General features: G+C 39.6%; 1 protein-coding gene across 1 annotated transcript in view; it reads left to right on the top strand.

Annotated features, from left to right (window-relative positions):
- Nucleotides 1–13,272, top strand: part of LOC140232905 (uncharacterized) — a 167,174-nt gene that overhangs the window by 85,970 nt on the left and 67,932 nt on the right. Inside the window, exons 10-12 of the mRNA XM_072313016.1 lie at nucleotides 3,465–3,727; nucleotides 7,008–7,153; nucleotides 11,453–11,566. Of these exons, the coding sequence (XP_072169117.1) occupies nucleotides 3,465–3,727; nucleotides 7,008–7,153; nucleotides 11,453–11,566 (523 nt within the window). The remainder of the gene's footprint in view (nucleotides 1–3,464; nucleotides 3,728–7,007; nucleotides 7,154–11,452; nucleotides 11,567–13,272) is intronic.

Genomic DNA, 13,272 nt, shown 5'->3' on the forward strand with positions numbered 1-13,272 from the left:
TGTCATCAGATAACTCAAACCAGTCTTTGTCAAGATGAGTACATATGCAGTTTGAAGTAGAATTGCTGATGCACATGTACATGGTGAGAATTGAATTATCAAAATTTTTCAGTTTATACCAGTATCCACAACAGAAGATTGTTTTCAGTCATAGTTCTAAAAAGACCCCACAATAATGCAAAAAGAAAAAAAGACCCAACAAAACAAACAGTATTGAAACGTCTGTCTATAAGGAAATATTTAATAAGACGGGTCACTTTATCACATCAAGTTCATTCAATAATGTCATATTTTATATCATTATGGTAAGAATGACACAACTGGATTGCAATATTTACGGCCCAAGTTTTGAACCCGGGCTTTGTAATGGAAATAAGGTCAGGGAGCAAATCTCTGTTGAATATAGATGTGTGTTCTTCTGGGAAAAGTGTAGGAAATGCCAGTTTGCTTCAGAGTTTTGTGATTTATGATTTAAATGATTGCAATAATCTTGATGGCAGGAAGTTGTAGTGTGTAGCATTATCTGTGCTGTCACCATAGTCTTCATTCTCAGACTTTTTTCTCTTCTAGCTAACTTTCCTGCAACTTTTCTCATATTCGCTATCACTACAGAGAAAGGTGGGGGGGGGGGGAGGGAGAGTGTTTGTTTGTGTTTTTTTTTTTTGGAAAAGTATTATTCATTCATTTATAATTATGTATTCATTCACTGTGCCATTTTGTATACTCAACCTGTCATTTTACCCACAGACCATTTGCCCACATCAACAGTTTAATACAGTCTCATGCCCATGCATGTAAACCTACATTATATTCACACTTGTAGTCTATTTCAATTGTTCTGCTTTTGTGTCTCATTCTTTCTTCCTGTTCATCCACTCTACATTTGTTTGTTTCCATCTTCATCTATTTACTGATACAAAAAATACTTGTTTCTTAGAGTATTTTTGTTTATTTGTTTGCTGTTTGTTTGTTATGTTTTTGTGTGTTTTGGGGCATGTTGCACTTTTGTTTCACTTAGTCTCTATTCCTTTACTCAATTATATTGACCTTCATTGATTATTTGTCTTTTTTTTATTCGAAACAGATTAGGTGGTCAGATTTGTTGTTGTCGTTTTGTACATGGAGATGTAGATGTTTGTTCGCTGGAACGCAGCTGACCTTTCAGCTACGGTTACACAGCTCTGATGGTTGCCAACCTCCCACTTTGACAGAATGGTGCACCAGGGGAGCATGTGGCATAAATATAGACCTCTACGTGTCCACATGAAAGATCCCAACTCGTACTACAAGTATTTGCCCAACTTGAGACTTCCCTGAGGATACCCTTAGGGGTTAGTGGGAGGCAGAAGAAACCCAGTGCCCCCAAATACTGCGAGTCAATGCACTGGAGGTCCTTCTTGTACTATTATGTAGGTAGAAATAAAATGAAATCATCTTTGAGTTCCAGGGTCTGTATATTTTCCCAGGGTTTTTCCATATCTCAAGTGTTGTATGTTCCACTGACACATTTGTCATGTTTTAGCTTGCCCGTATGTACCAGCAAGGTTCGATAGTTCAGGCTGTCGAAGCTAGTTGAGAGAGGTCAATTAGAGAACTTTGCATGTTGATTTTTGAAATCTGCAACCCGCACTTGGCAAGCATTCTTAAATACCAAGGGGGTTGGTGGAAAGGGTTTCCATGTCCACACAATTAAATTGAAGAAGAAAAAAAAAAGAAGTTTCGATGAATTCCAATTCATGTGCAGGGAATTAGAAATCCCCTGGTACAAAACCAGCCACACCTCGTACAACGTTTCCTCGCACACGGACACACATTCCCCGACTGTCATCTGATCCGGCACTGTTCAAATTGTGCCTTTAGTATCAAGATTGTGTTTGTAGTGCATGAGAACAAACAACAATGTAAAGTTTCATTACCTCTGGCATGTGAACCAAACACCCCCCTTGTTTTCCACCTTTGGTCTAAGTCTGAATGCAAGGTGTATGCAACATATGCTTCGTGACTGGCATTGCTCTGGCTATTGTCTGCATGTGAAAACACAGAGTAGTCTTGTGATCTCTGGTACAACATTGGAAATGCCAGCTCTAAAAGTGACATATTCACGTTAAAGGGGTTTTCCAAATAGCCAAACTGTGCAAAGTGCAAAGGTCAGCAGGAGAACTCTTAATGGAACAGACCATTAAAAAAAAAAAAAAAATGACAGGAATGAAAAAAAAAAGAAAAGAAAGGAGGAACAGAAATGAGTTTGCGTCATGATTGTGATACAATGTGCAGGGGTGATGAATTGATGTGTTTCGATGGAAATAGAAACTGGCAATTTGTGTTTGATGAGTTTGTGAACGATTGAATAGGGTAGATTTTTTTTTTTTTTTCATTCTCCTGCAAGATAAACTGCTCTCCTATGACTTTTCATTTGTTGATTGATTGAAGATATCATAATTGACTGACATTCCTGGGGTATGATTTTTTCTTTCTTTTTTCAAATATGTTCCATGTGGTAGCAATTGTGTGACTGTACACGTAACTGAAGCACATCAAAATGTATTGCAAGTTTACAAGTACAAACAGGAAGGGGAACAGTAATAAAGAATGCAATGATGTTATGCAATTTTTTTTTTTTTAAGTGGAAAGTAGATGCAGAGCAGAGCAGCTTCCCTGCTGGTGGTAAACTTTTGTGTGTGGCTGTTTATGCATTCGTGTGTGTGTGTTTGTATAATGTACCAGTATATGTCTGTACAGTGCATTCCCGTTATAACAAACACGGTTAAAACCAAAATTCTAGTTACAACGAAGTAAAAATTCAGGCAACAACGTTTTCCCCTTTATGTATTTTCATTATTTATTTGTTCGGTTATAACGAAAGAAAACTGTGGGACCCGAGGACTTCGTTATAATGGGAGTCCACTGTACACTCTCCAGTAACAGGTGTAGTGGGGAGGGGGATTGAAGGAATGTTTGAGAATTCAGTGTGCTTGCTAGTGCTATATTATTTAATTTGTGTCTACAGTACAGTATAATTCCATTCTAATGTTCTCGTAAATGCGCTGCAGTGTTCTTCATCAAAATCTATTGTGTTATGGACTTTAGAATTGAAAGGGTACTGTATTATCAATGTTTTACTGACTTCTATCTTGCTTCAACTGATAGTCTGACTCCTTATTTCTTGTTAGTATTCTGATTTCATTGTTAGCAATGCTTACTTTATCCTGCATTGAATTATCTACAAATTCATCATTTGATCTTTCAGTTTTGTTAGCATGGATCATGGATGAAACCTTTAAAGTGGCGCGATTCACATTAGACATTAAACTGTCCAGTGGGAAATGTCCATGTTCTCCGCAAACAGTTGGAGAATCGGGATGAAGATGGAGATGGAAACGCGCATTATTATTATTATCGTTATGATTGTTTGCTGCCCTTTTCTTCGCTTCCTCTGATTCGTCTGCGACTCGCGTCCCCTCCAGTTTGCCCTGAAGCACGAGGACGGCGACGAGGACATCCCACTGGAGCAGAAGCAGAGCCTGCGCAAGGGGCGGCGGAGCGGCGACTTGGACCGCAAGAGCATGCGCTCGATGTCACTGAAGCCCACAGCGGAGTACTGCCAAGACCTCTCCATGAACAAGAGAGTGGTATTGGACTCGACGCTCAGTCCGGTGCAGGAGGATCGGCTGTCGTCCAGCAGTGGCGACGACGTCCTGGGCCCTCAGCGACGCAGGAGAGACATGAGGTATGGTGTTTGTAATGAGACAGAAACCAGAGGGGGGAAAAAATCTAATTTTGCAGATACTTGCAAAAGAAATTAAAACAAAAGGAAAGGAAGGTTTTCTTGTTTTCCCTGCAAATGATGCCTTAATCATGTGCTAACTTTTGCATCGATATGCAAGATACATAGTTTACAATATCCTTGCATCAAAGCCATCGTAAGTATAACTACAAGGCTTGTGTATGATGAGAGGGTGTGGGGGGGGAGGGGAGTTGATCCCAAACTTTTTGTTGATCAGCTCTCGGAACGATCCAGTTTAAAGTACTGATACCACACCGAGACTTTTCTATGCCATTTAATCGATTTACAAATCAAGTCAGGAGTTTTTAGTTGTGCTTTGAAGTACATGAGTGAACATAATACTGTATCTTGTGTAATAAGAGAGTTCTGTTTTTGATATGGCTGTGACTGTGAATGAAGTACGATACCACACTGACACTGGATGAAGTAGTGCACCGTGCATTAAATGTGCTTTTTGGCGTTTTGGCTGTTTGAACCTGTTTAGCAATTACTGGTTCTCAAAACAGGTTGAGGTAATCACTGCCACGTGGGTCGGAAACAGAAACTGTTGATTTCCCTTGCCCAGATGGAAATGCCATTAACTCTGTGCTGCATCCGGGATTGTATAGTAAAGTTAGAAGAAGCAAACAATAGGAATAAAAGTCTGTTCTTTCACATCCATCTGTTTTCACCCATAATGACTTCCACTGAAATTCAACAACAGAAGAACAAACATGGTATAAAGAGGTGTGGCTGTAGAATGCACAGCTGATAGTGTGTGTGTGTGTGTGTGTGTGTGTGTGTGTGTGTAAACAAATTTACATGCATTTTTGGCATGTTTTGATAAGGCACCCCAAATAAATAGAACATAGCAGTCTTCAGTATTATGAAATTCTATATTAAGGCTTGTGTATAGGTTTTGGGTAAAATTGGATGAGATTGTCTTTTTGAGTTCCAAAAGCAGAAAGTGGCTAGGCATGACAGAAGCGCAAGACAGCATTGTGCATGTCATTTTGTCGATGCATCCAAAGGAAGGCAGTGAAGGAAAACGATTTGTTTGCCAGATGCATCATGCCGCATTCCTTTATCTCCAAGATGTCTGTTTTTCTCATTGTAATGATTTCATCTTCAAGAAATAGATGTACCCATCTGTCTCTGTCGTCTCTTTTTTTTTTTTCTATACATTCTGATCAGAGGCAGAGCCACAGAAAGGGAGAGTAGAAAGGATGAAAAGACATAGCAGACAAACTTTCATCTTAGAAATTCACCCAAGTCTCGTTTGCTGGAGTCATCTAGCAACTTTGTGTTTGACATGATTCTCTGCGTGATTTTGAGACTGAAGAATAGAAGATGCCAGATGGCATTTCTTCCATCCTTGTGGAAAATGAGCAGATTATGGTCCTTTGGAGAATTTTATCCACTCTGATCTCGTGCCCTGAAAGTTTGGCTTTCTGTTTGTCCACATTTGCATCTTGTTCTTTGTCTCGGCATTGCACTCGGAGGAGCAACGACTCTGTCTTTAATCAAGTTTGAAAGCTGAAATAGAAGTTTGCAACTTGAAAGTGCATCAGCAAGTTCAGCAGCTTGCAATCGGCTTGAAGTTACCAAGTTACCATTGTGATTGTTTCAGTTTTCATCATAATGTTGGAACGACACGATATTATGATTGCAATGTGATGTGATCAATGGAATACATCTTTGAAATGGATGAAGGAGTGATCATACAGTATTCTTGAATGTCTGAGGTGAAATTCCCAGAGACATCCATTAATACCCTCTCTGTGCCATCAACTTCAAACAGTGTGTAAAGCACTCTGGGATTTTCAATGTCAATTTGCACTCAAAGCACACAAAGGGTTAATTGGAAGAAAAGTGCAACATGTCAAGAGAAAGAGCTCATTTTTGTATACTTTTCGAATACCCTAACACTTAGCATGCAGGCGCAGGATTTGTTTCCCTTATCAGTAAATTCTGGCGCCACATGTCTGAAAGATGATATAGAATAGACTGTAACTCCAGTGAAATTATGCGAGTATGCCAAACTCTGAAAACATGCAACCCTCCATTGCCACAAGCTCTCCATCTGCAAGCACCAACAGGAATACTGACTGAAGATAGCCAATCTTCATAGTATTAAAAAATTTGGACTAAAGATGCAAAACATTGCCACTCGGAGAGCAAGATATTTGTTCATAGTGCTCTTTGACAGCGGATGTTGCCTACCCATGTGAACATTCTATGGAGTTACTCCCTTGGAATATATACCAGAGCATCATCCATTTTTCTGAATAGTGTTTTGTTGCTTGTAATACATGGGAAAAAAAAACACACACAAAAAAAATTAAACAGAACAAAAAGACATGGAAGGTGGAGGTCCAGGGCCCCTCAAATTGAAATGGATGCAGGCTGTTGCCAAATTTATCAGAAGGTGAATCACTGCTTTATTGAAATGGACGTGTTCTGCAGGAGATTTATGTTCGCAGTGCGCCAGCAATTTTGTCTGAGAATGAGAGGATGAGTTATTATTTTTGTTTCTTTGCTTGTTAACATCAGTGTTGTTTTTGTTTGCACTCTTTTTTTCTGTGAACCCTGGAAGTTCATCGAGTTGTCATGAACGAAATTTGCTAGTTGAGTGAGGGCGAATTACTTGCAATATGCTCAATCTCATTGATCTCACAGTGATATTGCCTCGTAAACCTGCAATGCAGTGTGAGAAATGTGTGTCTGACTCTGTGTTGTCTGGAGGAATTTATGATGAGGTCTCCTCCATCCCCTTGACACTTCCTAGAAGAATTGGGATGGTCTCAGTCTGTTTGACCCAGGAGGGTACCACTGGTTCAATCATTCTTCTGATTCTGTGATATTTATAAATATGTCAGTTTGTATCTGTATGGGGACACATCTGCCATCAGTAACAAGAGTGTGGAGCTGCTTTTTTAGGCAGTGAACATTCCATTTCGTAGACAAGACGGGGCAAAAGACACCATTCAGCATGATGCAAGTCGCTCAAATACCTGCTTACCACCAACGATCAAAGTTTAGGTACAGTGTACCTTGATTTGTTAATTGAAAGTATTAATGGGCTAAATCCATGTTTTGTTTTTGTGTTTGTTTTTTTCTTAGGGTGCAGAAGTTGTGCCCTTTTGCTTCCAAGGTAGGGTTGTGGTATATGTATGCCTGCGACATCATGACATATTTCGTGATGCAGAGACTATCTCGCTTTTCTTGGGAATGCCCCCTTCAGGAGAAGCCGGTCGAACCGCGAGGAAGTCAACGAGAACACGACAGATACGTTAGAAGAGCGGCGGCAAAGGATACTGGCGCTCCGGAGGCGAGAAAATGAGTCGGCATTTTCGGACAGCACAAATTCACATGCAAGTACTAACAGTGGTAAGTATTGGGACAGTAATCAAAAGTAAACGCAATTAAGAAAGACTATTTATGAAAGAGCAAGGTTAATGAGCAAATGGGTCACTCCACTCTGTCATTAATCATGCAAATTTATTCTTTATTTTAATGTGCATATTATTTCTTTCAGGGTGTATAAGAAATGTGAAAATAATTGTGTGTATTGACAGACTTCAGAAAACTACATGTTCATTTGCTTCACTATGCACATGCACTATTCAAAATGGTTGTAAAATTGGCACTTCTGCCCAGAAAGACATTCTCCTCCAGAAATGCATGATAGAAAAAATAAGTGAAAGATAATAAAAAAAATCAACAAGACAAAAAAAAAGTGAATCAAGATGAATTCAGGCCTGATGAACAGAACAAATTGTCCACACATCTGAAGGATCATTTTTGTTGTGGTCAGAGTAAAGTGGATTTTGAGGAAGCTTGTGATTCCCGGTATTAAAGTCAAAACACCAGTCACCATGTTTTGGTGTCATCAGCGAATTGGTACAGAATGCTGAAATTCAACTTTTTCCTCTTCCATTTGTATTTTGTGTTTTTTGTTTGTGTTTTTTTTTTTTTCAAACTGAAAGTTACACATTACTGGTCAAATGAGTCCAGGATGTATGATATGATACGACAATGGCTGTTGGATATTGCAGTTTTTTCCATCACCCAAACTTCTTCACTTTGCTTGCAGAGAATTGCTTCTTTGATGGGCAGTGAATGGTAATAATTACACATTATAGTATAATGCCTATCAGTTGCTACCAAAATAGAGTAAAGTTATGTGTACTTTAGCTTTATACACGCACTGTATTTGGGGGAAGGGGGGAGGCAGAAGTAGGACTGATGGAGAAATTCCGCTTATAGTACTCACCATGTAGAACTGATGAGGGAAACAGTCTGATAGCTGGTTTATTCATAGGACATTTGTGGTCCCAAGAGTTGTAAACCTCTTCAGTAAATAGCCCACGTGAATCAAAGGGCTGTGACTTCACACCCTTAAACTGACAAAGTGTTTGCTTGGGCCAGTTTCATTGATGTCTTATCGCGTGTGCTATGAGAGCATTTTTTTTCTTTCTTTTTCGGTTATTCTTGACAAAGTTGAGGTTGATTTACGGCTTTGGGTATACAGCTTCTAGGCTACCGGCAGCAGCAAAGAGTTTCTTTTGTTGATGCCTTGTTGGTATAAAAGTCTAAATGTCACTCAGTGGCTGTTACTACAACTGCTACTACTACAAGTACTGCTCAACTTCTACTACTACTACTACTACTACTATTACTTCTACTACTACTACTGCTACTACTATATGTACTACTACTGTACTTGTAAACCTAATGTTGTTATTGCTTTACATACGTTGTCTACATTGACTTCAAGTTGTGACACCCACACCCACCAATCACATTGCAAGATGTTCTGTTGGAAATATATTTTCTCATTTATGATTTGTGTTCCATTTCTTATGAATTATGAATATCATTGAAATGTGCATTCTGTGCAAACGTGCACACATAATATATGTTAATATATATCATAATATTTGTACTTTAGTTTGTAAGGTACGTGTATCCTAGTCATTGATACTCTGATATTGAAATATTCCACAAGTTCTCGAGCAGCAGTGACAGCTGCTATCACAAGAGTGCGAACTCTGAACTCATTAATGTTGTGCAGGTGACATATAAATTATGTGGTTGTTGTTGGCATCTTACCAGAGAAGGAGAAAAAAAGGGCAGTTTCAGATCCAACCCAGACTAAACCAGGCAGACTTCCTCCTATCGGTAAACATCCTTTGCGAATCTGCTGGACCTCATTCCGATTTTGCGAATGTGTTAGTTCCCCGAGACCTGTCTTGCTCGAAATACCATCTTTCCGGTTTCGAATGGCACACCATCACGCCAACCAAAAGGGACCTGTTCCCAAGGCACAGGCACGCAGTTTCCTTAATGTCACCATGTACCCCATCCACAAACATGGCCTACTTATTCCCATTTCATGTTAAAGGTGTTCATCATTTCTTTTCTTGCCTTTCTTATTTTTTTCTGTCAAATTTTGTCTGTGGATGGTATTTGATATTGAACTACAAATAAAATGATGTGAAAAGCAAGTATTTCCTGAAATCTTTCAAAATGTAGATTTTCTTTGTATGCTGTTAAAGGTGTATTCCCCATGTCATGTTGCAAGAAGTCCACATGTTTCAAATGTTTTATATTGATTATGATGTGAATTCCATGATACAAATTATTCTTTATGCCATAAATCTACTCTCTAGAGTAGTCAGAATTAGCCTACTGTAAGTCTACTTCATGAGAGATCCCAACTTATTTGTCAATTAGTACTACGCGTGTAAACGCCCCCTTTGTCATTTAAGTGTCCCATTCTCCTGACAATTTGTTGTTCTTGATGTGGGAGAGAATGAGTATTGTGTTTAATAACAGAGCTGCCAGGTCTCTGTGGTTCTGTAGGAGGCTTCCTGAAATACTTCAACAGCTCTTCATGTCTAGATAAGAGAAGATAAAAGGTGATAAAAATCTTCTTGATTCAGGTATAAATTTTGCCCATCAAGATGCCTGCATTACATGTACACAAGTACTTTGTATCTCCTTGATTATGCTCTTTGAAGTCTTCCTAATTTTTGATGGGTGAATGTTGGCAGCCCCGTGTGTAGCCCCTAGTGGATGTAATTAACCCACTGAAGACTATAGTCCCGAGTAGACTCGGGCAGGTGTCTGTTTGAAATGCTTGTTGCAGCAAAATCAGCTAGTCCTCAATAAGTTTTAAAAGAAAGAACCACTCATTACAGCTGCGTAGAGATCAACAGGCCTACTATCCTTCAGTCAGCCCCCTCCTTTCAGCCCCCCCCTTGGCCTATTTTTACCTCATCACGTCGCATCTGTTCTTCTTTCCCTCCGTGAGCCCCCCACCTAGCTTCCGCGTTCATTATCGCCCCTCTCTATCTCTTCCTTGTCCCGTCTTTGCTTCTCCCTCTGTTGTTGTGATTCGTGCCCTGAAGTTCTCATTTCCCTTTGTTCTCTTTCCCTTTTTCTCTGTACATCTATCTCTCTAATGTCTTTCTTTCTCTCTTTCTCTCTCTGTTTACTGTAAAACCAGATATTATCTCGCGCATGAAACTTTCACGAATTTTGCGAGAAGCCAAGATTCCCGAAAGTAAAATGCACAAAAAAGTTTTTTGTTAGCACAATGCAATTACTGCCAAATGCCATTCATGAAAATTTTGTGCTGCGAAAAAGGCCATTGGCTCCAATTCCCGAAAGTTTCTTTGCTGCAAATGTTTCTGGTCTTACAGTTTATATATATCTCTCTCTCCCTGTCTCTTTATCTCTTTTTCTCTCCTTCCCGTCATGTGCCATTCCAACAACAACAACAAAAAAGATTAAAAAAAAAAACACTCATGAGGAAGTGGGACAGGAAGTATGAGTTAGTTGTGATGAAGTTGTCAAAGTGCTCTCTCTCTCTCTTTGAGTCATGTCTTTGCCCAACTGGCTTCTTCTTCTCCAAAGGCATCGCAGACGGAGGACTCTCCTCCGACCGCTATCAAACCGTTACTTTTTATCCGATGACCACATCAGGGATGACCCCTGACGACACTCAACATGTGGCGCGACACACTTTCCTGCAATGCACGCAAAGGCGGTCATATTACACTACTGGAATGAGTAGACACCACTGGAAACCAAAAATGATTGCCATGTCAACTGTACACTACATCAAAAGAAGCAAAAAATTGCACATTTTCTGATATTTCAATTTGTAATATGGTATTTAATTGTTCCACAAGTCCTTAAAGGGGACTGTTCATGCTATATGACTGCGTTGTATGTTCAAATACTTGTCTGGCAGGGATATTGTAAATATCTTACTTTTTTTTTTCTTTTTTCTTTTTTCTGCCAGCACAGTAGATGCTAGAGCCAGTGTCATTATGTGGGCAACCTAATGTGCCACTTGATGCGTGCAAAATAATGTTACTTCCTTGACTCTACTATGTACTGACTCCACGTACAATCCACTCTCAACTGTTAAAAATCAAAGTTGATTAAATAGACATGTAATCAGTATGTATTAGCGATTCATATTAGTTTACTACATGTATTATTACTACATTGTATTTGTAGTAACCCTTGACCTACCTGTTCGTTTTTTATTCATTATGTCAAGATTAAATGTCACATTGCTTCTGTCTATTGCGAAAAAAATTAAATTTTGTGTCTGAAGGGAAAAAAAATCAAAAGGGAATGACAGGTGAAAGCTGGGGCTTCATTTTGCAGGTGACCAGAAGCAGGCTCCCAAAAAGCGACACAAGCTGTCCATCAGGGCAGTGGTGAAGGAGGAGAGCACCCCCATCAGCAACACTGACAACACCCCCCAAACACCCCAAGCAGGTACACCGAGTGACCCCCCTCCCAGTAATGCCTGGTCTTCATACATGTGTGTGTGTGTGTGTGTGTGTGCCTGCTACCGCTTGGATTCCTCTCATACCGAAGAGATCCCACCCCCTCCCTGTTCAACTACTGGAATCAAATGTTACGCTTGCTCACTTTCCTCTGGTCCTGAGTAACACCTGTTTAATGTGTCATTTGAACTGTCCCTGTAATGTGACATCCTCATCATAGTTTATGTTCACTCTTTTTTTTCCCCCTTATGTTTACAGACAAGACAGGAAATCGGCATGAGATTGTCAGTGATTAAGTGCAGTGTACCCTCCCCCCCCCCCCCATTGGCTGAATGTTTATTGCTCTTTGTGATTAATGATGATAATATTCCTACTAATACTGATGTTTTATTCCCAGCAGATTTGTTAGCATGTTCCCAAGAAAGGATGGACCAAACAGACCCTTTGCATAGTCAACTGAATTGTCTCATCTACCTAATTCTAGCACTGAGTTGTTGACCAATCTTTAGAATCAGTCTCTCCTATCTTTATCATGTTGTTACTGGCATTGGACAGCTTCTTTTGGACCACTCTGCGCCCACTTTTTCCGTCATGAACGAAAGATGCATTGTGTGTCACTCGTGACACACGCGAAGGGTCAGTCGTCCAAACGGCTTGTGAGCACGAACCTCTATCTCAAGATGCACACCCGGGCAGCAGAACTCTTAGACATCTGGTCAGCACCACTGACTGGATCTATCAGAGCACCTATCCAACACTATGTCTTTAACTTGTGGCTATTTGAGATGATCCCTTTGTGATTTATTTGCAAAGAAAAAAAAGTTCATCTTTGTGTAAGCAGAAGAGGCATTAACCCCATAGGCCAAATGCCAGTGTATTTCTGATGATATTACTCCAAAAGATGAATTGTACCCCTGTAAAGTATGTAACATAATATGTTTCTCAATTACTAATCTCTGATGATCGTTTGTTTGGTTTATCACAGCATGCAGGCTCCGTATTGCATTTCCATCCTTGTTCGTCAGTGTACTGTATGTTACTGATGAATGATTTCAAGTTGTTTTTCTGTGTAAAGTGGTGGATATGTAATTGGAATGTTCCTTGTTGATTGGTATGTGAAACAGTGGCAATGACACAGGCATGTTATGCTTTCACTATAAATGTTGCTGGAAGTTATCTCAAAGCATGGACACATTTGTCAGCAAGTTCCACGATTTGATTGTCGCAATGTCCAGTGTGCTATTGCACCCAGTGTTTGACGAGTTCTGCCTGCGGAGGTACAACGCATGGAGACACCCCGTTCACCAGTTCACAAAATGTATGTAAATTTTCAGTCCTTGTCACTTTTTGGCTGGTCCACTTTTACGTAGCACTGAGTGTTGTATCAATCCTGTCCGTAGTTTCACACTTTGATAAACCATTGCTTGTAAATCCTGTGTTTTGAGTGTATAGAGACTTGGACGTGACCTTTATTACATTGTGTCTATCCAAAATCAATTCCAGTTTGACATATATATTGGTTTAACTTGCAAAATGAAGGTTGTGCAATTTGAATTTATAGGTTCTACCTTGCTTTTAAACATCTGTGTGTTTTTTGCTTATTTAAATTTTTTTTAATTTGACAGAGAAATGAAAAAAAAAAGAACATTCATTGATTTGAAGTACAGTTGTATCAGTGGCACCTGTATGTTGCAG

Source organism: Diadema setosum, chromosome 9 (genome assembly GCF_964275005.1).
Source record: "Diadema setosum chromosome 9, eeDiaSeto1, whole genome shotgun sequence".
Classification (NCBI taxonomy): Eukaryota; Metazoa; Echinodermata; class Echinoidea; order Diadematoida; family Diadematidae; genus Diadema; species Diadema setosum.